A 22,526-nucleotide genomic window follows, 5' to 3' on the forward strand; every position below is an offset into this window, starting at 1 on the left:
GGTCTGTACATCTCATTTCTAAGATATTAAGATCACAACTTTATTACCAGCTGAATGACATGTTGCTGATGAGAATCAGAGCCTGCGTTTGCTCGTGCTCCTCAGTTTATCTTTAAGCCTCACGCTGCTCATTTGTTACTCATTGTTATGCTTATGACAGGTGTCCTTATTTCAACCCAAAGCGTGGAGTAACAAAGTGTCTTATCAGTGCTTTTATCTTTTGTCTGACCGTGAAGAACGTGACAAGAATACCAAATCAGAGTTGCCAAGCTCTTATCTCGGTTTGGGCTACCACACACCCACTTTTTGGAATGCCTCCAGGTTAGACACTTTGTTGTCTTTAACCATTAATTAAGCTGCCTTTAGATACACTTGTGCACATTAAAGAGGAAGTAAAGGGTTCCAACCTTTTTCATACAACATACCTTACCCCTGACAGGCTTTGTCCATGATGTAAATTGGAAGTCGGAATACTGGGACATGTTTTAGGTTGGCCCTTGTCTTAATTTATATTGGGTGTCACTACTCAAAGTGCCTAATGATATTACAGAACTGGCTATCCCTGCAGAGCCAAGCGTAATCCTTCTGGGTGACACATCTATGATGGAAGTCAATAAAAACAACTTAAATTTATCAAAATTGTCCTTATCACAGCCAATAAATGCACAGCTATGCAATGGAGAGATGTACTACCACCTGCATATGCTAGATGGAAAAATGAACTGGCTTCATGCATATCAAGTGAAAAGATTATGTTCAGTCTGAAGGTAAACCTGGAGAATTCAAAAGATCTGGCGTGGCTTTCTAATGTGACATGATTCTGTAGTCCCTCCAGATTTAGGCAAACATCACATTACAAAGTCATGTGACTGTTTAGCATGTTTATTCATCAGTTGGTACTGTTTCTACACTTATTTTATGTCTCAATCATATTCTAATTATCTCTCCTGCCATTCTCTGCTATCTTTTCTGTCTCTGTATCAGTTTTTTCTGTTGTTGTTGTTGGCCTCTGACTCTGTTTATGATTCACCAAAGGCTTACACTTGTTTTAGCCTTTTTTGAATTTGTACACATTCTGTAGGAATGTCTGGTCAAATCTGTAGGGGTACGTCAAGTGGGAGGGAGAGTGGTAGCTATTTGTCATATTTTTGTGTTTGTCCTGTCTTTCGGCTCTGGGGTCGTTCTATAAAAACAATAAAGACAGTGTTGGTGTAAAAATAGGAATCAAAGTTTATTTAAAATAAAATCATACAGAATAAATAATTTATAGAAAGAAATGTACGTTCACAGCAAAATCGAAGATGAGGAGGTCTCTTCTTCTTCATGGGATCCTCTCTGCACACAGCGTCCTGGACTTCATGATACTGATCTGAGAACACAAACAGTTACACATATGACCCTGTTTCACAACCATCCAGTCTGCATGCATATGTATGTATACACACACATACACACACACACACACACACACACACACACACACACACACACACACACACACACACACACACACACACACACACACACACACACACACACACACACACACACACACACACACACACAGAGGGGAATTGAGTGTTCTGTCCTGTGTTGTTTTGCATCGTAACCACAAGATCATCACTCTGCTAACCTGTCATTACTGTGGGAGAAGATTCATACTAAACATCCAGACTCTGGGCTTCACTAAGACTAAAGACTTTGAAACTTCTCTCTCTGACCTCTGCTCTGTTTTGGTTTTGACAGCCCCAGCAGTTAAAATGACGTCCTTTATGTCTCTGACCATGATTTTAGAAAATATAGAGCTCTGAGGCACTTTACAACTGAGTACAAACCAGTGCTTGAACAACTTCCAGAAAAGTGTTTTACAGATATTTTATCCAGATTATTTTATTGGTATAAAAAATAATGTGTTCATGTGCAGCAGCCAGCCTAATGAACTTAGCATGTGATGATTTTAGGTCACCGTTTAAATGACCACAATAGAGATATTAAATGAAATGTATTGAACATTTTTTGATCAGATAAATCGATGGTCAGATTACTCAATTAACTGCCAGAATAATCCATTATGGTCAAATTAATTGCCAGAATACTTGGCTAATGGTCAGACTAATGAAAATGATCCGACAAATGGTCAGTGTTATTGCAAGAGTGCTCAATTAGTCTTCAGAATACTCCACTGATGGTGAGAATAACAGACAGACGACTTGATTATTTGTGGGGAGTTTGGATGATGACATGGTAAAGTTTACTTGAACTAGATTTAAAATCATTTGAAATGTCAATGACCCCTGCACACACCCAAATAAAGACTACATAAATCTGCCGCTCTTTATCAGGTATTCAGTTTTGAAACGGTTGTGTGTAAGGTTGTTCTTTTAAATGAAAATATGCAGTCTATTAAGACAAAGTCATACAGGCAGTAGTTTATTATTGAATTTAATGAAAGTTGTTGCTTTAAGGTTAGCTGAAAAGATAAAAACTAAACTGAAAAATCTAGCTAGCTAGAAACACTGTCTGCTTAAATATTTATTTATAACAGTAATTTTCCAGTTATGAACTAAGTATCATAGTCACTCTGGAGTATAATCATACATTTTTTGAAGTCATATCAGTCAAAGAATGTGTCATGAAGACAAAAAGAACATATAGAAGTCACACTGGACCATTAGTTTCATTTATTTAGAATGATTTAGTTTGTTTACAGTATTTCCAGAGTGAACTTTAACATAAGTGAGTGTTACTGGTGAGATTGGTGCAGTGTGAGTTTAAATGAGCACCATCCAATAAATGTCCTCACTTTTTAAAAAGTTACAGGAGTTTTGAAGCTAGTTTGTGACTCAAATCTTGGGATCTGTTTACAATGGAGACCAAAAAAGACGCAAGTAAAGTTTTAAATGACGTTATCAGGCACTAAACACTGGGAGCTGTCACAGTGTCCAAGACTTGGCGAATGGACCAATGGGCAAACACTGTGTGCAGGCAGTGCTTATGGGAGTTGTAGTGTCGTAGTCTCATATTGCAATGGGTTTAGTATTTCAGATGCTGCTTCAGAAAACTACAGTCAAATAATTCAACCTGCCAAAGTGGCTCGAGACAGTGTTACTCGCAACGATCAAAATTCATCTGCATTGTGCGGGTTGGCGGGTGTTAATGTCAAGCCCTGATCGCTACAGTAATGTAGCACTACAGTTTGAAACGTGACAACAAGCAAACGTAACATGCTAGTAGCGCTATATGTAGTGCTACTAGCAGCCTGATTATGTGAGACGTGTCGCCAATGTGTAACGTTGGTGAATCCTGGTCATTATCACAAACAGTTTAACTCCTGTGTTAACCTTTAGCTCGTGCTCTATCTCTCTCCTGTTTATCTTTCTTCTGCTCTTTTGTCCTTTTTCTGTCTGACAGTTAGGCTCCAGTGTCCACCACCACTACAAAATGAATCACAGAGATCGTTTTCAGCAGAGAAAAACACAGATCTCTCTTCTCTCTCTACTTAATTTTGTTAGCTAGCGTGGTGATGTCATAAAGGCTTAGATGTGCCACAAATCAACCCCGGTCCTGCTCGACCTCATTGGGAAGCTAAGAAGTAGTATTTTGAAATAACCTGTATTGGCACTGATAATCTCATTTTAAAGTGTGGATTAGGATCAGTTATATATCTAGAAGGGAGAGTTCCTCAAGATCACATAGAAACTCCTCACAGCCACTTTAATTAGTTGTCAAATTAATGTCTGATTAATATGCCAATGGACTCCTGTCAAATCAAGGATCACCAGGATCAACTCAGAAACAGACAGTTTATGTGACACAGGGTTTTCTTTGAAAGGGGCACCTGGAGATTTGTTTAATCATACACCACTTGAAGTGCTCTGTCACTCACTGGGGTTAACATTAAACAATCAAACATTAACTAAACATGTGGTACGATGTAAAGTTCAATGTGTGAACTGCTGATGTGTCAAAGGAGAGTCATTTCAGCTTTGTTATCCACCTGGTTCAAGTTTGACACACTATCCGCAGACTGAGCAGGTGGTCAAGGTGCAGCAGCACCTCCTCTGTTTGCTGACGGTACCTGCAGGCACTGAACCTCCTCAGCAGAGGGAGAAAAACAGGACACAGATCAATCTCTTACCTGTTTCTCTTCTGCAGACAGCACGCCCTGCAGCGCCACCACCTGGTACTGTTGGTGCTTCAGGCCGCTGCTGAACTTCCTGACGTGTCTGAGAGCTGAGCCGATTGAGTCTCTGTTCAGCAGCTTCCTGGTTTCTGACACAGAGGAGGCTGGGTCCAGGAGCAGGAGGCACAGAGAGCCGTTCCTCCTCTGCTCCAAACCCACGATGGAGCGGCTGTGACCTGGAGGAGGATAGTGAATAAGAAGACACGGGTCTACAGGGTCTACAGGCTTCTTTTAGACTTTTATCTGTGCTCCAGTTATGATCTGATTTTCCCTGCTACCATGTTCTGCACCAAAACCCCTCAGGAGCAGTTCTGACCATTTAAAACCAGTCGACAGTAGAGGTGGAGAACAAACTGAGACAGATTGAACTGAACCGTTTGGTGGAAAAGTGTCCCTCAGTTTGAAAAGTGTCCCAGCAGCAGATTTAAAACATGCTACTCTTAGAAGTCCTCCTGATGTGATGTCAGAAGACAAACAGCTCTCAGCCGACTTATGTGTGTTGATGGAGTGTTTGTGTCACTCGTTTGAAGCTGATGTTTGACATGAATAAAAAAAAAGAGGAGGAACATCTGGTGCTGGTCATACAAGAGCTCACCTTGGTGCTGCAGGTAGAGGGGGGGGAGGGAGGTCTTGATCAGTCGGGGGGGCAGTCTGTTGCTGCTGGACTGACAGAAATAGTTCTTCACCCACTCAAACAGGCGGGGGTGTGTGTCTCCAGGGCCGGTGGGCCGGTGGAAGTCCACGATGTGAGCCCTGAAAACACAAACAGGGCTGCCTGATGAGGAGTTACACTACATATGAAGTCCCCATCAAACCATCCCAACACTCACACGGACATGAATAAAACTGTGTGCCTTGCTTTTCCAGGGGGGTATTCCACGAAGCTGGCTTATCTTAAAGCCTGGCTTATTTTGGTTAGCCTCGCTAACTTTAGTCAGAGTTGGGTTCCACAAACGAGGCTTAGGGCTAGCGTGGCTTGGTAACCATGGTAAATTAGCCAGTGCGACAAGCCTGGTCCCGGTCAGGCTAAACGTCAGGCTTACCTTAGCTGTGTCTCAGAGAAGGTCAGACCGGCTTCTGAAAGACACCTTGTGAACTTCATGTGTCACATTAATTTAGTCTAGAACTGTACTGCATGATGTTCTTGTTCAAAAACATAAATTGAGACTTTTTGGTAACTTTCCTGACACCTCCTGCTTAAAACCCAAAAAGTCAGAAAGATCGTGATCCACTTTCATGGTCCGTATTCATATTGAAAATCAAGATCAAGTGAGCTTTTGTCCTTCAGCTCCACGGGAGGTTTCCGTCCTCCCTGAGCTTGCCTAAGGACACCTGCGTGATCCTTTGACAGGTGTACCACCCCAGTTATACTAGACTGGAATGATCGTGAAACAAGACATGTGAGATACTAGACTTTTTTCCCTGATGTAGCATCGTCAGTGGCTGAGTGGTTAGAGAGCACGACGCAGACGCAAAATGATCCATATTTTACTTTCAGCGTGGGTTCGATCCCACCAGTTGTAACTATTTGAAAATATCTGATTTTCTTCTGTCACCCTCAAAGTACAGTCAACATTTAACAGAATAAAGGCACAAATTGTCTTATGATATAAAAGGTGACAACAGCCACAATTTTCCATATAAATAACTTCCTTTAACCAGCAGTCCATTCTGATCATGATGATAATGTAAAGGTGATTCCACATGGTGAGATCTTTGTGTCTTCCTCCTTATTCAAATATAGAGCACTGTATCACTATCATCCCTAATAAAAAATGACATCTCATCTAAACATTGTTTTTTTTCTACCGTTTTAGTCAGTGTTTGATGAAACAAGTATATAGGCCTAAATATAAGAACAGCTTTAATTTAATCAAGACCAATCTCCTCTGGGCCACAGCAGTGTGAGGAGCTTCAGAGTGAGAAAAAAAAGGTCATCAAACTCAGCAGAAACAGTCAGTGTTGATTTGACACATAAGCATGATATTCTTGAACCAGCAGCTTCTCTGGCTTTATTAATTGCCACCGTGTCACCCTTTTATGTGAATTTCCCTTTGTAGTCATCATACGACTCCATGAGGAGTTTTTTTTTCCGCTGAGGGAAACATCTCCGCTCTTGCTTTTGACATGATTTTGTCATTCCGCCAATCGACACGTCGGGGCTTTTTATCTACCGTGGACGTGCGCTTAGCCGCAGCTTGGATCAGCCTGGCTTGAATAAGCGTCTCTGAAAATCAGCTGAGCCTCGTTAGAAGAACGAGTTGCAGCTAAGATTATAGTGGCCGCTTTTTCAAGACACGCTTACCTGCCCGGCCTATTTTAGCCAGCTTCGTGGAATACCCCCCAGGTCTCTAATTCAAGCCTGGCTTTGAGGAATTTTAGATGTGTGTTTACACAACTGCTTTATACTTTGAGTTAGTTCTCTTCAAAACAACAGCATGGCCGCCCGGGGCTCCATTGCTGTATGTGTGTGCCCTGCTTCAGAGTGTCTGTGTGTCAGAGTTTAACACAGTGCTACTGGAAAGCGCCCAGTAACACGAGGCAGGCAACAAACAGCAGGGGGTCAAAGACAAAATCTAAGTCATGTAACAAACACCTTGCATTTTACTGGAGCATTTCAAGCTACCAGTATCACCTCAGTGCTCTGCATGTAGCAGCTATAGACAGACCAATTTACTGTTTGCTAACAGTAACGGCTATGCACATGTTTTGGCAACAGAAGTGCTGCGGAGTACAACGGTTGGTCAGACCATGTGAGGGTGTTAACCACTAAAAAACACATTTTATTTTACCTCAATAACAAATAGTAGACGACTCAGGTTCATGAGAAATCAGTGAGCAGATAAAAAAGATCAACAAGTGGATAGACGTTTTTAGTAGAGTCACTTGAGGCTAATGGCTGCATTATCCATGGGCACATACCAGACTGTGAAATAAATAAATAATAAGATGGCATCAAATCTAAATTGGTCTAAATGGTAGCAGTGAGCACTGACAGCAGAGCTAGTCCAATAACAAGCATGCGTAGTCTCCAACCCACATGTAAGTTTACCAGAAGCCCTTCAAATTTGGCTGCTCACAAAGCATTAATATTCTTTAAGAGCGCTTCACATTTAGAAAGTTCATTTTGTTGAAAATAAACTTCATTTTTTAAGCGCATCTGTCCATTTATTGAGTCATCATCTATAGTTTAGCCAAGCTGAAATGTTGCTCCTCATGTCAAATATTAATATCCAATTAAAAGAGATTTACTAATTTCAAAACCTCCAATTAATTCCATTTTTAATCAACTCCCACTGTTAAGCCTGGCTCACACTACTGAATTTTAAAAATCTTCAAAGATTCTGAAATCTGGTTGTATCTCACACATAAGGAGAATCTTCACAGATCATCTTCTCTTAAATCTTAAGCACACTCTAACAACAAGATTTGAAAATACTGACCAGCACACACCACAGGATTTCACCAAGATTATTTGACCAGAGAGAGTGATGCACCACATGTGCTCAGTTGTTTGATCTGAGGTTTTTAGCGCACTGGTGGGACAGGAGGAGAGAGAAGCGGAGCTGTCTGCAGCGGTGCCTTTCATCCATTACGCACACGCAGAGGGACAGAGGTGAAACTGTTGCTGTATCAGCCAATAATGGCATGATCTCACACCCATCACTGATAAAACAACAGTTTGCTACTGTATGAAAATGGCGTGGTTATGTGTTATTTTTAAAGGCATTATTGAACTGGCTCGAGTGGGCCAGTGGAGCACGCAGTCAGCTGACCCAGAGCCTTTCAGATTCACTTTGAGCCTGTGTTTGTTGTCTGTTGTTTGGTCTCTGGGGCTCTTTCTAATCGTCTGTTGTCATCCTCAGTGAGAATGAATGTTGTAATCATTCAGATAAATATCAAACATGTTTGAAAATTATCGTGGCGGCTCCGACGAGTCTGTGAGACGATCGTGGGGCTAAAGATTCATCTGTCAACAGCTCACAGAAGATAGATAATCTTGCCCAAACGTCGGGGCCCATTTTGGTCCCCGGCCAGATTGCTTCCCCGATTGTTGGGAGGACCGAATCTGGGTTAAATCGGGTGAGAATCCTGTAGTGTGAGCCAGGCTTTAATTAAATAATCATAATGATAATTATATTAATAATAATACAAACATGTTTCAGGCACAGTTTTTTCCGATGAAGTGGCTGTACTTGATGCATGATGGTGCTGCAAAGCTGTTTGTAACAGACGTCCCATCTGCTCAGGGTCAACAGATAAAAAGAGCCCATAGATAACTACACCAGCTCAATGGCTGCACTCTGTCTCTGTTAAAACCAACAGCAGGTCTGCGGATGGTTGAACCAGTTTTTAGTAACACACAGCAGAGTGTGTTTATAAGCCTTCTCTGCTGTTGTGTCTCTTACAGTGTGGACAGGACATCCTGCTGTTCTGTCTGTCTGTTAGTGTTAGTGTTGTCCCGTCCTCTGCTGTTTTTACCGTCGGTCTGTTTGGGTTACAGGCTGCAGCCTGAGGATGTGTTCATTCTCACCTGATCCTCAGGGAGGTTAGCACACTGTAGATCTCTGTTGCTCCAATCCACGCCCGTGTCCCCTGCAGACGATTGTTGAAGTGGGACGCACCCTGAGCATCTAGCCCCTCTCTCCAGGCCTCCTCTATCATCCTCTGCACCTTAGGGATGCTAGGCACTGTCGTCTCTGCAGAGGGACAAACAACATATCATCAGGAGAGAATCTCAAACACACAGGAACTTATTTATTCACCCCTCACATGAGCTTCCCACTTGTTTCCTGGTTGTTCTTTTCACTCTGTGTGTGCTGAGGATGTAATGTCTCATGAGTCTGGACAGCAGAAAGTGTCTCTCTCTAATCAGGAGGATAAATCTTACTGTGTGTTGTTCCTGTTCCCGCTAAAGAACACAGTGATAGTGATCTCTGGAACAACACACTGCCACCAAACTGGAACTGAGAACAAGCACAGTACGTCTTCAAGACGTAATGTGCTCTGAGTGAGCAGCTGACTGTCATCAGACACACCCTGTGGCTGAGAGCTCAGCATGAAACAGGAACCAGAGGACAGATCGGAGTGGTTTATCAGGATCAGATCAGGATCAGGGCAGCAGATCATCAGGGTCTGAACACTGCACACAGCACGTCCTCATCTCGTCCTGCAGCAGGTGAAGTCAAATACCTTAAAGGTACAGACGCAGAGTACAGAGGATGTACACACCTGATAGAAGTCTTAATACCAGTTGAAAATTGTTTAAATATATATTTTGCTCTGATGGATCTTAACGTTTCAAAATGCAAAAAGGAAGAAATGGAAGTCAAACAGTCTGTTCATCAGCTGATCAAAAGTTTCAGACCACAGCTTAAAAAACCTGAAACCCCTAAAATAGAAATCAAAGTGTGAAAAAAGGAGTGAGTGATGAGGAGCTCCAGCGTTCTTGTTGAAAATGTCTTCATGGAGGATCATCCACTGTCTGGACCTGATGTCCATTTCTGTAAACGTCCCTCTCCATCCATCCCCAAATGTTGTCAGAGTGATTTAGATCAGGGGAACATCAGGATGGTCCAAAGAGTGAGCTGATTCCTCTGGAAGAAGTCCTTTGTCAGGCGCCCATTGTGACCTGCAGCGTTGTCCTGTTGAAAAACCCAGTCATTCCCACACAGACCAGGGCCCTCAGTCATGAAGGAGGCCCCCTGCAACATCTCCACAGAGCCAGCCGCCGTTTGACGCCCCTGACCAACCTGAAGCTCCATTGGTCCATTGAAGGAAAAAGCCCCAGATCATGATGGCGCCCCCTCCACTGTGCCGCCGTGAAAACATCTCCAGTGGGATCTCCTGGTCATGTCAGTAACGTTGAAGCCATCAGGACGTCAAGGTTCAGTTTTTTCTCCTCAGAGAATCAAACTTTCTTCACCTTTCAGTGTCCCATGTTTGCTGCTCTCTGAAAAAGTCCAAACGGTGAGTTTGTGGCGTTGAAGGAGACGAGGTCTTTGAAGACGTGTTTTGTTCTTAAAGCTCTTCTCTCTCAGATGGCGTCTGATGGTTACTGGGCTGCAGTCGGCTCCAGGAACAGCCTTAACCTGGGTTGATGATCGTCTTCTGTCTTTAAGGACAGCCAATCAGATCAGCTCAGCTCTGGTGAAATGGTTTTGGGTCTACCTCTGGTCGTTTTTGCTCCCTAACCCTCAGGATCTTTGAAGAAATCCAAAATGTCTGTCTTACTGCGTCCAACCTCAGCAGAGATGGCGTGTTGTGAGAGGCCTTGCTGATGCAGCTCAACAATCGACCACGTTCAAAGAGAGAAAGATTTTTAGCCTTTACCATCAGGAGGTCATGACAGAGAGAAAACCTGACAGGAAATGACTGAATCCACATTTTAGAGCAGATTTTGTTTTTTAAAAGCTGTGGTCTTGCGCTTTTAATCAGCTGATGAACAGACTACTTCACTTTAGTTGTTGTTTTCAATTAATGTATTACTCTTTTTTTGTTTTACTGCCATTTCTTCTTTTTGTGTTTTGAAACTCTTCTTAAACCCTTTTTAAGAGCCAACAAAGCAAAATGTAAATTTGTGCAGTTTTTCATCTGGTCTTAAGATTTCAATCAGGTGATCTATTATGGGGCCAATATATGAAGTGATCTTTCTGCTGGAGCTGCAGTTCTCCCTCAGGAGTGACCTACACATGTCTCCCTTAAGTGTGTGTCCTTGTGGTGTGAACCCTGAAGTGTGCGCCTTATCAACAGAGTGTATACGTAGAAAGGTCAGGAAGGTGTGTGTGTGTGTGTGCATGTGTTGACCTTGTAGGATGGGGGCGTAGGCATCTGTTCGATGCAGACAGGAGAGCATCATCTGGAAGTTTCTGTAACCGCAGCCCCAGCCTTTATCCCCCTGCGAGGAGCAGAAATGATCCGTCTCAGCGCTCAGCCACACATGGACACAGTCTCTGCAGTCGGTCTGATAGTACTCATACAGTGCTCTGATCACACCTGGAAGCAGAGGTGAGCAGAGGAAACCAGGACCAGGTTTAGAAAGTCACATCACCAAAGGTTACTTATCACTGACATTTGGAGGGATTTGACTGAAACAGTCTGTGTTCTGTTAGATAAGCCTCCAATCGTCCAAATGTGTGTTTTTATTGGAATAATTTATTTATTCATTGGTGTATGAGGTTTTGGTTTTGAGCTGCAGAGACATATCTACAGTATACAGGTATCCACAGGATACATCTCTTACAAATGAAAATCAAAAAGAGGCTTTATCCATAACTGTCAGATAAACACCACAGCAGCTAGATGCACTGAAAACCATCACACAGATCATGTGATCATTTTCATTTGGAGACAGTCCTGTTAATAAAAACCTGTTTCATGATAGTCACAGACTCCTCACAGAAGCTTTACCATCCCTTCAGAGGGTCAGTTCATCTGTTAGTCAGTATGAACTGAAGCAGAAACTGATTTTGTTTTGATAAGTATCTCTTTGTTTTGCTGAAATAACAGCATCATCATGCAGAAAAGTCAAAAGTCGAGCGCTGTCAGGTCTGTCCTCAAGAGAAGGAGAACACTACTTTAGAGGTGCAGTGCTTGGAAGTTGGCAGCATTTGGCTGAACATTAAGGGTGAAAATGAGACATAATGTTTGTACGTGAAGTATCTTAAAATAAGTGAACAATAATCCCTATTAAATTTATTTTTTTCCTTTTATTAAGTTGGGAAGTTGCTAGGCGCCGCCCTGTTGGCTATGGCTGCCTGTTGCAGCAGCTCTCTCTTCTTTGTCCGTTTCTTGTCATTTTTTTCGTTTCTTTTTCGTCATCTTTGTATTTGGAGTGGATCATTACTTTGTGTGGCTCATTTGTTGGTCATGGGCACCAAACTTTTTGTGTATTCAGCAATATTTTACTACTTTTCTCCTGTGTTTGTCTGGAGATCCTACATGTAACCATGTCTGCATTGTCTATATGTGAAATTAGCTGTTAGCAGCCTGTAGCATGTCAATGCTAACTGGTGTAAGGCCTGATGTTTCCCCACAAGGTGAGGAGAAGGAGGTGAGGATGATGTGCTGGTTCTCAGGTGCGAGCTAAGTGATGACATGGACCTGTCCTTCCATCCATCGTTATTGGGAACGCAAGATCTATCTCCAATAAGATGGACGAGCTAGCTGTGCTAGCCCAGCAACAGAGGGAATACCAGAGTACAGAGTAGCATCATGCTATTCACAGACATGGGTAACAGAGCTAACATCAGACGCCTGCGCCACATTGGAGGAGCTTCGCCTGCTGTGAGCAGACAGGATCCAGGAGACAGAGACTGAACAGACTGCTGGGGAGGCTCAGTCCTGGACCCTGTGGAGGTGGAGACTGGCTGACTGGACAATGATGGATAAGCTGTCATCATCTATTTTCTAATGGACCTTTTTGCACTTTCTATACACTTTCTTACTTTGTTTTTTTTGATTGCTGCTGTGACTTCAATTTTGTTGTACTTGTAACAATGACAACTAAGTTCTATTCTATTCTATTCTATTCTATTCTATTCTATTCTATTCTATTCTATTCTATTCTAAAAGGGGCCAACCATCAGGGGTTAGCCTGCCTGTGCCATCTCCTCGACCAGCAGAGTGAGGTGTATGACAGAATGTAGAGGACACAGAGAGTGCAGCTGGTGTTTCTGTGTTTTCTGGGTGGATCCATGTCTCAGTCGGGGACCTGAATATCTGAGAAACTCCTCAATGAACTGATGAATTCAGTTTTATTTACTACGGACTGACACTAGACCAAATATAATGGAGAGTGGACTGAAACAAAATTTCTTAAGGGCAGAAAGGTTTTGTGGATTTCTTTCTCTGTGAATGATGCATTTTTTTGTGTATGATGACAGCAGTGACAAGCAGACAGAAGCAGCCAGCCGGCATCCTCCCTCAGTGGAGTTGCAGGTCTTTACCCAATGTGGTCTGACGCTCAAGGGGAGTCTGTGCAGATATACACCTGAGGGAGTCAGCTGTTTCCAACTGGGCCGATCAAACTAGGCTGGACCGCCCCTGTCTGGTTTCACTTGGCAGTTCAGTAGAGGGTGCGACCTGCATCAGCAGTTCTCACCCATTGTAGCAGAGAGAGACTGAAACTCCAGTGAAAAAGCCTTCAATGCCCCGAAACCTGACACTCCAAAACAAATGCAGCTTGAATTGAGCTCACCTAAGCTGGCTAACCTCCCTCTGACAAAAACCCCAGTGCTGGTTCTCTTTGATAAAAACTGTATCGAAGGCCACAGGGTCATGGGAGGTCAGATGTCACACAATTGCTTTCACATCATCTCTCTCTGCTCTTCTCAAAACTCCTGACGCAAACACTCACTTAAACACACACACACACCTTCCATGACTGTGCAGATGGAACATTTGATAAACGTTGAAAATGCAGCAGAGCAGGTTCAGGGTAAAGAATCAAACATGAAGTTTCATCAGAGACTGATGGACAGGTGGACACGTTGTGAACGGATGAATAAAATCACTGATTGACTGCCCTCAGACCAGCCAGGCCAACAGCAGGTCTGACCCCTGATCTGTTCTGAGGACGTGACACAAACACAATATGTGGTGGGAACCGTGAGCTGAGAGCTCAGGGACTGTCTTTGAAGGTTTATTTACCGTCCTCATCATCAGAAAGAAGCTCTCTGTGATTCATCTGTTCCACACGATGCTCTGAAAGAGGTGAAGATCTTCACTGTCTGAAGGACAATGAACAACTTCCCAGCAAACACTCAGCTGTTCAACCACCAGTATCAGAGTGCTCGTCCTGCTTTCAGATGATGAAGTGTCAAACACCTATCTCAGGCAGAGGTTCAAACACAGAGCAGGTGTCTGTGTCTCAGCTGTAGAACCGAGTACACCTGAATACACCTGAATAGCTGAATGTAGATCAAAGGCTCTTTAACTCCTCTGATGTGGCTCCTTGTAGAAATAAAGACTTAAAAAAATAAAGGTAGTTCATTTTTTCATTTTATTTCTCAACTCATCATTTTTTGTTGTTTGCTAATGTCTTGCCACATGTCGAGAATTTATTATAAGCTGGCATATTGGCAGTTAAATGAATCCATCCATCAATTAAATCTGAATTTTCTTCCAGACTTTTCGTTTTGTAGATGTAGTTTTCTTCCCAGGGCTGTAAAACTTGAGGTTAGCCACAGATGCATGGAAAGTTGATGGGCTGTTGATGTTGTAGGAGGTGAAGTAGAGTAGTGCTTTTATTGACAGATGGGATAAAAGTTTAGTTCAACAAAATGTTAACGCAGGATTTTAATTAGTGTCAGAGTCTTTAGTCAACAATAACTTCTGTAAGAAAAAATAAAATTTTTATATTTTATCTAAATTTAAAAAAAATTCAAAACTTTTTAAAATCTCAATAACACCTAAAATGTTTGACTATGTTTTATGCTTCTTCTTTTTTATTTTTACCATTTTTTGGAATTTATTGCAGTTTTTTGCAATTCTTTTGAGATTTCGAATTTTTTGCAACTTTTTGAGATCTAAAAAAAAATTCAGATTATTTTTGCTGATTTTTTAGAGGTTAGTTTTTCTATTTTTGCAAGTTTTAAAAATTGAATTTGTTTCAATTATTAGTAAATTGATTAAACTTCAGTTTAAAAAAATGTAAATCTCTTGAATATCAAAATTTTTGAACTTTTGATATTTCCTTTTTTTTTTTTTAATTATAAAATCATTTTGGATTTTTTTCTGATTTTTCTAATTTGAATCTTTCATTCATTTATTTATTTATGAATTTTTTGCACATTTAGTAAAAAATAAAAACTAAGACATCACATGTACAATTATATAAATGCAAAAAACTTCTAGTTTAGTTAATTACACCTTAGAATTTATCTTCGTATAGAATTTTATACACTCTATACACAGTAGATTTTGTTGCTCCTGAATGACTTTACCCGAGGTAAAACGGCTCCAGTGACAGTAAAGGTTGCAGACTCCTGATCTAGACTTTAACCTCAGAGTCCTTCCTCTATCCAGAGTCTATTTCTGTTTCCTTATTACGATATTCATAGAGTGTGTTTGCATGTATGAGTTTGTGTGTGCTTGCATGTATACCCTGAGTCCTGGTCTTGCCGTCATCCACCCCTGAGGCCATGGACTCCATCATCTCTGCCTTTTTCCTGTGGAACTCTGCAGGGTTCATGAGACCACGAGCCACCTCCCGTTCCATCACCCTCTCCATCTGTTTGCTGTAACCTCCGCTGCCATCAACACCAAACTGCCTCTACACACACACACACACACACACACACACACACACACACACACACACACACACACACACACACACACACACACACACACACACACACACACACACACACACACACACATTAAAGAAGGAAAGTTAGTTGTATGAGGAAATTGTCTGACAGCTCAAGCTGCTTCACATCATTTCAAAACCAAAGTGTGTTTCTGGGATTAAATCATTCTCAGTTTCTGAATATTAATCTTTGAACCTCTGACTGTCCCTCTGCTCCTCTCTGACATGAAATCTGGGTACACATACTAAGACCTGGTGTGGAGTTAAGAGCATCCCCTGCCTACGTCCAGATTGATAAATACCACTGTGTGTGTGGAAAATGAGTTTTCACCCTTTTTTGGTCTCACATGCGTTTGATAAACGAGGGCAGCAGAGAGGGACAAATGCAAACCAGAAACTCCTGAGTCAGGAGTGTGTATATGACAGAGGTCTGTAGTCTCTAGTTCAAGCCTCGGCGTAGACTAGAAACCGAACCTGCAGCTTCTTGAACTCCTCTCTTTCCTGCCGGGCCTCCTCTTGCCTCCTCCTCTGCTCCTCCTCCTTCTGCAGCTGTTGGGCCAGCTCCAGGTCAGAGTCAGGGCTCCCAGCAGCTGCACAGGTGGCAGAAAAGTCAGACAGGTACATGAGTGATGGATGAATGAAAAAGACATCAGTGTGAGCTCACCTGCAGAGTGTCCAGCTGCTCCGTGGTCCAAGTGCAGCTCAACGTGTTCCTGAAGAGAGAAGCTGTCAGTGCAGAGCACGGAGCACAGGGGGCACTCAAACCTCCTCTCTGCTGAGGACAGGACAGCATGTTAGCAAGTTAGCATGCTAGGTGACAAACTCGAATTAGAAGGCTGATGTCATGGGTTCTACACAGAGCTGGGCCAGAATTATACCACCAAAGTACAATGCTGACTCAAAAATGACATCACAGAAGACTCAGTTTCCTCCAGGAGATGACATGAACATCAAAAAAGGCTCAGAGAAGGTGAAAGTAAGCCACACAATAACATGATCTGCTAAAGGCTTGGACTGTTACAGGCTCAGACTGCTTTAGGCCCCGTTTACACAACAACGTTTCATCTCAAAATGCTAAAACGCTGTGAAAAAAATCTGAGTTTACACGGAAACGCTGAGGGACTGGAAACACTGTAGTAAGCATGTCAGGCCTGTAGGTGGCGCTATTACTGTCTTGTCCAGACGCCACTTGGGAGATCTCCATGGAAGTAGAGTTGAGCTGATCATCTGGTGTTTTGTTAAAAACTTAGAGCAGAAGTGGAGCAACAGATGCTCATTTAATGAAGACAGTCAGCAGATTCTGCAGTATATGCACAGCATGGTAGTCTGCGACGATTGTACTGATTGTACAGTACTGTTGGACTGCTGTATGCGCTTGTGCAAAGCGGAGTGTGACGTCAGCGTTTCCACTGAAAACGCCGGCTCACTTTTTACACAGCAACGGTGTCGGCAGCGTTTCAGAAAAATCCCACTTTGGAGGCAGTTTTCAAAAGTTGGCGTTTTAGGGGCCATTTACACGACAACAGTTTTAGGGTGAAACGCAAAAGTTTTGTTGCGTTTCACCCTCACATAGAAACGGCGTTTCAAACAACCCAAACGTAAACTTTTGAAAACAGCCTCCAGAGAGGGATTTTTCTGATACGCTCCCGTCACCGTTGCCACGTAAACAGTAAGCCGGCGTTTTCAGTTGAAACGATGACGTCACACTCTGCCTTGCGCACGCGCATACAACAGGACAACAGTGCCGTTGTTATGATCCTCAAGAACTACCTTGTTGTGCTGCACAATCTGTTGTATCTGCTGACTGTCTTTCAACAAAATGAGCATCTTTTGCTCCACTTTTTAACTTAGTATTCCCCAATACACCAGACGATCAGCTCAACTCTACTTCAGTGGAGATCTCCCAAAAGCGGCTTCTGAACAAGACAGTTATAGCACAACCTACAGGCCTGGTATGCTTTCTACACTGTTTCCAGTCCATCAGCATTTCCGTGTAAATGCAGATTTTTTTTCACTGCATTTTCACAGTGTTTTAGCGTTTTCAGATGAAACGTTGTCGTGTAAACGGGGCCTTAGATCGGTGAACAAAAACGCAACAAAACTTTTGCGTTTCACTCTGAAACCGTTGTCATGTAAACAGCCTCTTAGGCTCAGGTCTTGTACACATGTAGCCAGGTATTTTCGGAAATGAATATCCCCCATTATCTCGTTCATTATCAAAAACACTTCCATCCACATGTACCAGGCCAATCCACCGATAAGTGCAGCTCAAAGCAAGCCAAACTTATACTTGGCAGTGTTGAACCAGCCGATCAGAAGGGACACCTGTCATTCAGCTGTGACATTTGAGAACCTGAAACTGTTTCCCAGGGTATAAATTAAACCATGAAACCAGATATTTCCAAAATCTTCACTTTGTCCAGAGTTTTCAGAAAACATCATTTTTAGTGACGTTAAACTGCAGTTCGGTGTGGATGACAGGACAGGATGTATAAAGATATATGTGTCTTCCCAAATACCTGGCTACATGTGGATATGGCCACAGACTGCTATAGGCTTAGGCTGTCATAAGCTGCCATTGGTCATCTATTCAGCGCTTACTATGGTCATTTACCAGTTTTTAGATTCTGTGATGATGCTTATGTCACAAGATAAATATCCTATGAGTCACAGAGAAAACTTTGGTTTTCTTCTCTATTTCCAGGTTTTTCCTCCATAAAGTCAACACATGCAGAAGTGCCCTCTGTCATTCTACAGTTGTATAGATATAACTTTTTAATGTGTGATTTTAGTATAAAAATACATGTGCATCAGCCAGTGTACTAAATTGAAAGTGTGTTTTTATGCCCAGATAAAAAAGATGAGCCTTTAAATTTCACCAAAAACAGGTGAGGCCCCCACTAGGCTGTAAACTTAAGGGAAACACTGATTTTGAATACAACACTGCTATAGACAAGTTGCCATTTACCAAAATTAACAGATTAAACATCAGTTCAGTTCAGTGAAGCACTTTACGAACAAGCACTTTTTTTCTGAAATGTTTTATTTAGCTTTGAGTTTTAGTTTAAAAAGTTGGATTTCAGCTCAGTGAAACACTTTAAACACTTTATTTTTCTTTTTATGTATAATTGTGCTTCAAACAAAGAGAAGTATTTCCCTACATCTTACTGTAAAAATCATTCACATTATATAAAAATATAGAGAGTGATAAAAGTTGACTTTATGGCTTTGAAGGTGATGCTATAAAAAATCTAAGTGCACTAAAATTTTGCGCTGGTGCACCCAAAATAAAAAAGACAAATGAGGTGCACAGTGCCAACCAACCTTAGTCTATACCTATAGGAACAGGAAGAAGTAATGACCAAGAGATCAGTGAGAGACAGACAGCACCCTCTGCTGTTCGAACAGGGCATCCTTGTATGTTTCGCCTCTTTGCTGAGGTCTTACAGGGACATCCCTGATCTAGGGAGCGCTAAATGATTATATTTGCATCTCCTCCTCCCATTATTGGCTGATCATATGTCTGTCAAAACATGAACGAATGAATTCCATCAAAATTTTGTCAACTATGTCTCATTTTACAAATATATATCTTTATCATTATATCCCCCTGGCCTACCCTGACTCTGGTGTCAGCATTCATCAAACCTGTGTAAAGATGTGTACGAGTGGTTTCCAGAGATATTTCTCTTTATACAGAGAGCAGGACCTCTTGGCTCTCTGATCTTAGCAATAATTGTTTTTGTAAATTCCTCCAGATTGTTTCTGAAGTAAACTGACTTGTTCTAGAAATAGCACTGAAGATGTCAGAGTTTTACCTTTGGGGGGTCCCTGCTCCATCAGGTGCAGCTCTACATGCTCCTGCAGGATGAAGCTGTTGCAGCAGACCAGAGCACACACTGGGCACGACAACAGCTGATGATCTGTGGAAACACACAATGACTCAGGTCAGAAGAGACTCACTGATGTCTGAAGCCATGGTTAAAACTCTGAACCCACGTGATCCCCTCTGTCCATTCAGCTACAGTCCTGTCTGCCTCAGTGCTCAGGTAAAAAGCTGTCAGAACGAACAGGCTGAATCACCTTTTCTGGGTGAAGACAGATGCTTCCGTTTGGCTTCGCTGTATGAGGAGGGCCCCGCTCTGGTTTTAGGTCTCTGTGATGATAAAGAGATGGATGCAGTCTCTCCTGGTAATGAACACCCATCTCCTGTCCCACCTGTGTCTGTTTCGACACTAGGAAGAGCTCCAGGGGCTGTGGCAGCTGTGCCACAGCTCCCAGGAGCCCTGTAGGGATCAGTTAGTGAGAGCTTTGTGTCTGCTGCTGCTTCAGAGCAGCCTGATGCAGATCTGGACTTATCCACATCCTGGTCTGGAGCAGGTCTGGACAGTTTTGGAAACTTCTCTTCAGCATTAGAAGGTCTGGACCGCTTTGGACTCTGCTCCTCAGCATGAGCGGAGCTGATGTGGAAGCAGAGCTCATCGTAGGACACTCCACTCAGCGAGCACAGAGGACAGCTAATTGTGTTCTCCTCATGGCTCAGCAGGAGGTGAGTCTTCAGGTCCTCCTCCAACAGAAAGTCCTCTCCACAGATCTCACAGGTCAGCATGTCTGAAGCCTACACACATACACAAACACACAATCACAGTTAGACACTGTAACCTGAGTAAAGACTGTTGCTCAACTCTGTTTTCCACTTGAGAGATAGATACCGTGGTGCTTAAGTTTACACACTAACAGAATTTGTCAGATGTTGATGATGATGATGATGCTCCTAAAGTAAAACAGGGAGTTGGTTATATTCTGGGGTGGTTTCAGTATGGGTGGAACAGGAAAAATGCAGCTGTGTAAAGAGGGAATGAATCAGGTCATGTCCCGGGCTATTGTTGAAAACAGTCTTTTCAGTCAGTTGGAAAACTTGTTCCTGCCTCGAAGGACTGGATTCTCCAACAAGACAGTGGGTGCATCTAAAAGTGATAAACTGAAGTCTCCTCTCTCCTTCGCGGCACCGGAAGTACTTTCTCAGCCGCCATTTTGAAGACTGTTCTAAAGTAATAATTGTGCTCAGAGGAGAGAGGATGGAGAAGGCTGATTGGAGGAGCTATGATCAAGGAAACACGAGAGCCGGCTTTGCGGAAGTCTTTTCACGAAAAAGACACGCCCCCATATGGAATATCGCTCTCTGATTGGACGCTGCAGTGGCTCAGACTTCACATGAAACTTCACATACACAACAGAGTTTAATGAGAGAAAAGACGAGCTGAGGACAGGCACAGAGGATCATTCAGAAACTGATCATAAATCTAGTAATTAAGTGTTCGCTGTGAGTTTAAAGAACAAAATACTGAACATAACCATCATCAAATCAATATAACAGCGGAATAATACTGAAAACGGTAACCTAATTAATATCTTCCTGAGACACAATAAACTAGGTTATATTAATACATTTCAGAGTTCATGATCAGATGGGCTCTAAAGGCTAAATAATTAAGAAAAATAAAAAAAACAAGGCATTTTATCGTGTTCTTCTAAACTGCACACAAAAATAACAATACTGTTTCTGTTTGATCAGAGTTATTACAGCGCACATGTGCAGACACACAAACAGCTGTTAGAGCTGACTGACAGATGACCCAGAGGTGATCAGCTGATGCTTTTATCAATGAAACACACTGCTTCATGTGACGCTCCAGAGGAGAGGATGTCCCATTGCTCTAAAAACAAATCTCCTCCATCCTCTCTCCTCACTTCATTTCCTTGTGTCTCTCCATCATCTCTGGTGGGAGGGGCTAAGACGCAAGGGAACAACGCAAGTGGAGGAAGTGAGGATGAAACTTTGGAGCTTTCAGATGCATCCAATGCCCCCTCGTCACATGGCAAGTTAAGTGAAAGCATTGACAGAGAACCAGAACATTTGAAAGTTACCTTGGCCAGCTCAATCACCAGATTTTAATCCACTTGAAAACCTGACGATTATTATCAAACTCAAAATGGGGAACTAAAAGCCCAACAAGGTCAATCTGAGTTGTTGCCACAGGGATAGGCTGCTGTGACAGCAGAAAAGTGTCAGAAACTGGTGGAAAGCATGCAGTTATCAAAAACAATGATCATACAATCAAGTAGTACCTCCTGGTGTAACATGTGACTTAGACGTACAGAAAATAAAGCATGGCTTGAAGTTCAGTTTAGGCAGTACAATGGCATAGTCAAATGTAAGAACTTAAGTGATTTTGATCATTATCAAGAAAACCATGGGAAATGGCGAGGTATGTACACCAAACTGCTATGCGCTGTTTTTGTTGTTATCGTATCATTATAGTTGTCAGAAAAACATACCTGTAGTGGTACCAGGCATTATAACTTGTCAACATTTGAAGAATAGACGGATGGTCTATTTTTTTTCCGTGACTGTATATTTTAAAAGCGCCCACAGACTGTCGGGTGTAAAAAGAAGAGTTGTCAACAGAACACACAAACCCCCCGTTAAAGAATAACCACAAGTTCTCACTACGTCAATCTACACGCTGTGTCTTCATCTACTCACGGCTCATGCAGATAAACTCTTCAGTATTTGGAGAAATGACCACAGATCTCCTTCTCTCGGTCAGCTGAAGGTTTCTGTTTTCTTTCTGTTTAGCAGATTTGAAACCGTGACGCCATATCCGTTTGATTTATGAAAGCGGTAAGGAAACCAGGTTCTGTTCGCGAGCTCCCCCTGCTGGACTGGAGTGGTCAGCAGTGGAAAACCAAGCCATGGAAAACAAACTGCGCTGCCACAGTATTCAAAAGGGATATACTAATTATTCATTTCTTCGGTTCTTGTTACGAAAAAAAAAAATAATAATAATAAAAAGAGTTTTTTTTTAAATAAATAATCTAAAAAAAATAATAATAAAAATATGGAATCATTAAAAAAAGAAAAACAACAATAATGATAATGATAAAACAAATTTATAACAAATAATAATAATAATAATAATAATAATAATAATAATAATAATAATAATAATAATAATAGATTGAATT

General features: G+C 42.1%; 1 protein-coding gene across 3 annotated transcripts; it reads right to left on the minus strand.

The window, feature by feature from the left end:
• Window positions 1-788: 788 nt before the first annotated feature.
• zufsp (zinc finger containing ubiquitin peptidase 1) lies at window positions 789-22,151 on the minus strand. 3 transcript variants are annotated; one of them, XM_074683083.1, is made up of 12 exons: window positions 22,045-22,145; window positions 21,837-21,934; window positions 19,581-20,115; window positions 19,316-19,420; window positions 16,162-16,272; window positions 15,972-16,087; window positions 15,290-15,458; window positions 10,991-11,179; window positions 8,718-8,883; window positions 4,779-4,936; window positions 4,139-4,359; window positions 789-1,369 (listed from the first exon to the last, which is right to left on the minus strand). In XM_074683083.1, exons 3-12 carry the CDS (start codon window positions 20,104-20,106, stop codon window positions 1,322-1,324), a joined length of 1,809 nt encoding a protein of 602 aa, XP_074539184.1. In that variant the 5' UTR covers window positions 20,107-20,115; window positions 21,837-21,934; window positions 22,045-22,145; the 3' UTR covers window positions 789-1,321. The 3 variants fall into 3 exon arrangements, with proteins under 3 accessions (XP_074539184.1, XP_074539185.1, XP_074539183.1); XM_074683084.1 differs by lacking the exon at window positions 21,837-21,934 and having other exon boundaries at window positions 16,162-16,269; window positions 22,045-22,151; XM_074683082.1 differs by lacking the exon at window positions 21,837-21,934 and having other exon boundaries at window positions 791-1,369; window positions 22,045-22,151.
• Between the last annotated feature and the right edge of the window lie 375 nt (window positions 22,152-22,526).

The sequence above is a fragment of the Halichoeres trimaculatus genome, unplaced genomic scaffold (genome assembly GCF_033239565.1).
Source record: "Halichoeres trimaculatus isolate MK-OKI-2021-1 unplaced genomic scaffold, fHalTri1.1 fHalTri1_scaffold_12, whole genome shotgun sequence".
NCBI lineage: Eukaryota > Metazoa > Chordata > Actinopteri > Labriformes > Labridae > Halichoeres > Halichoeres trimaculatus.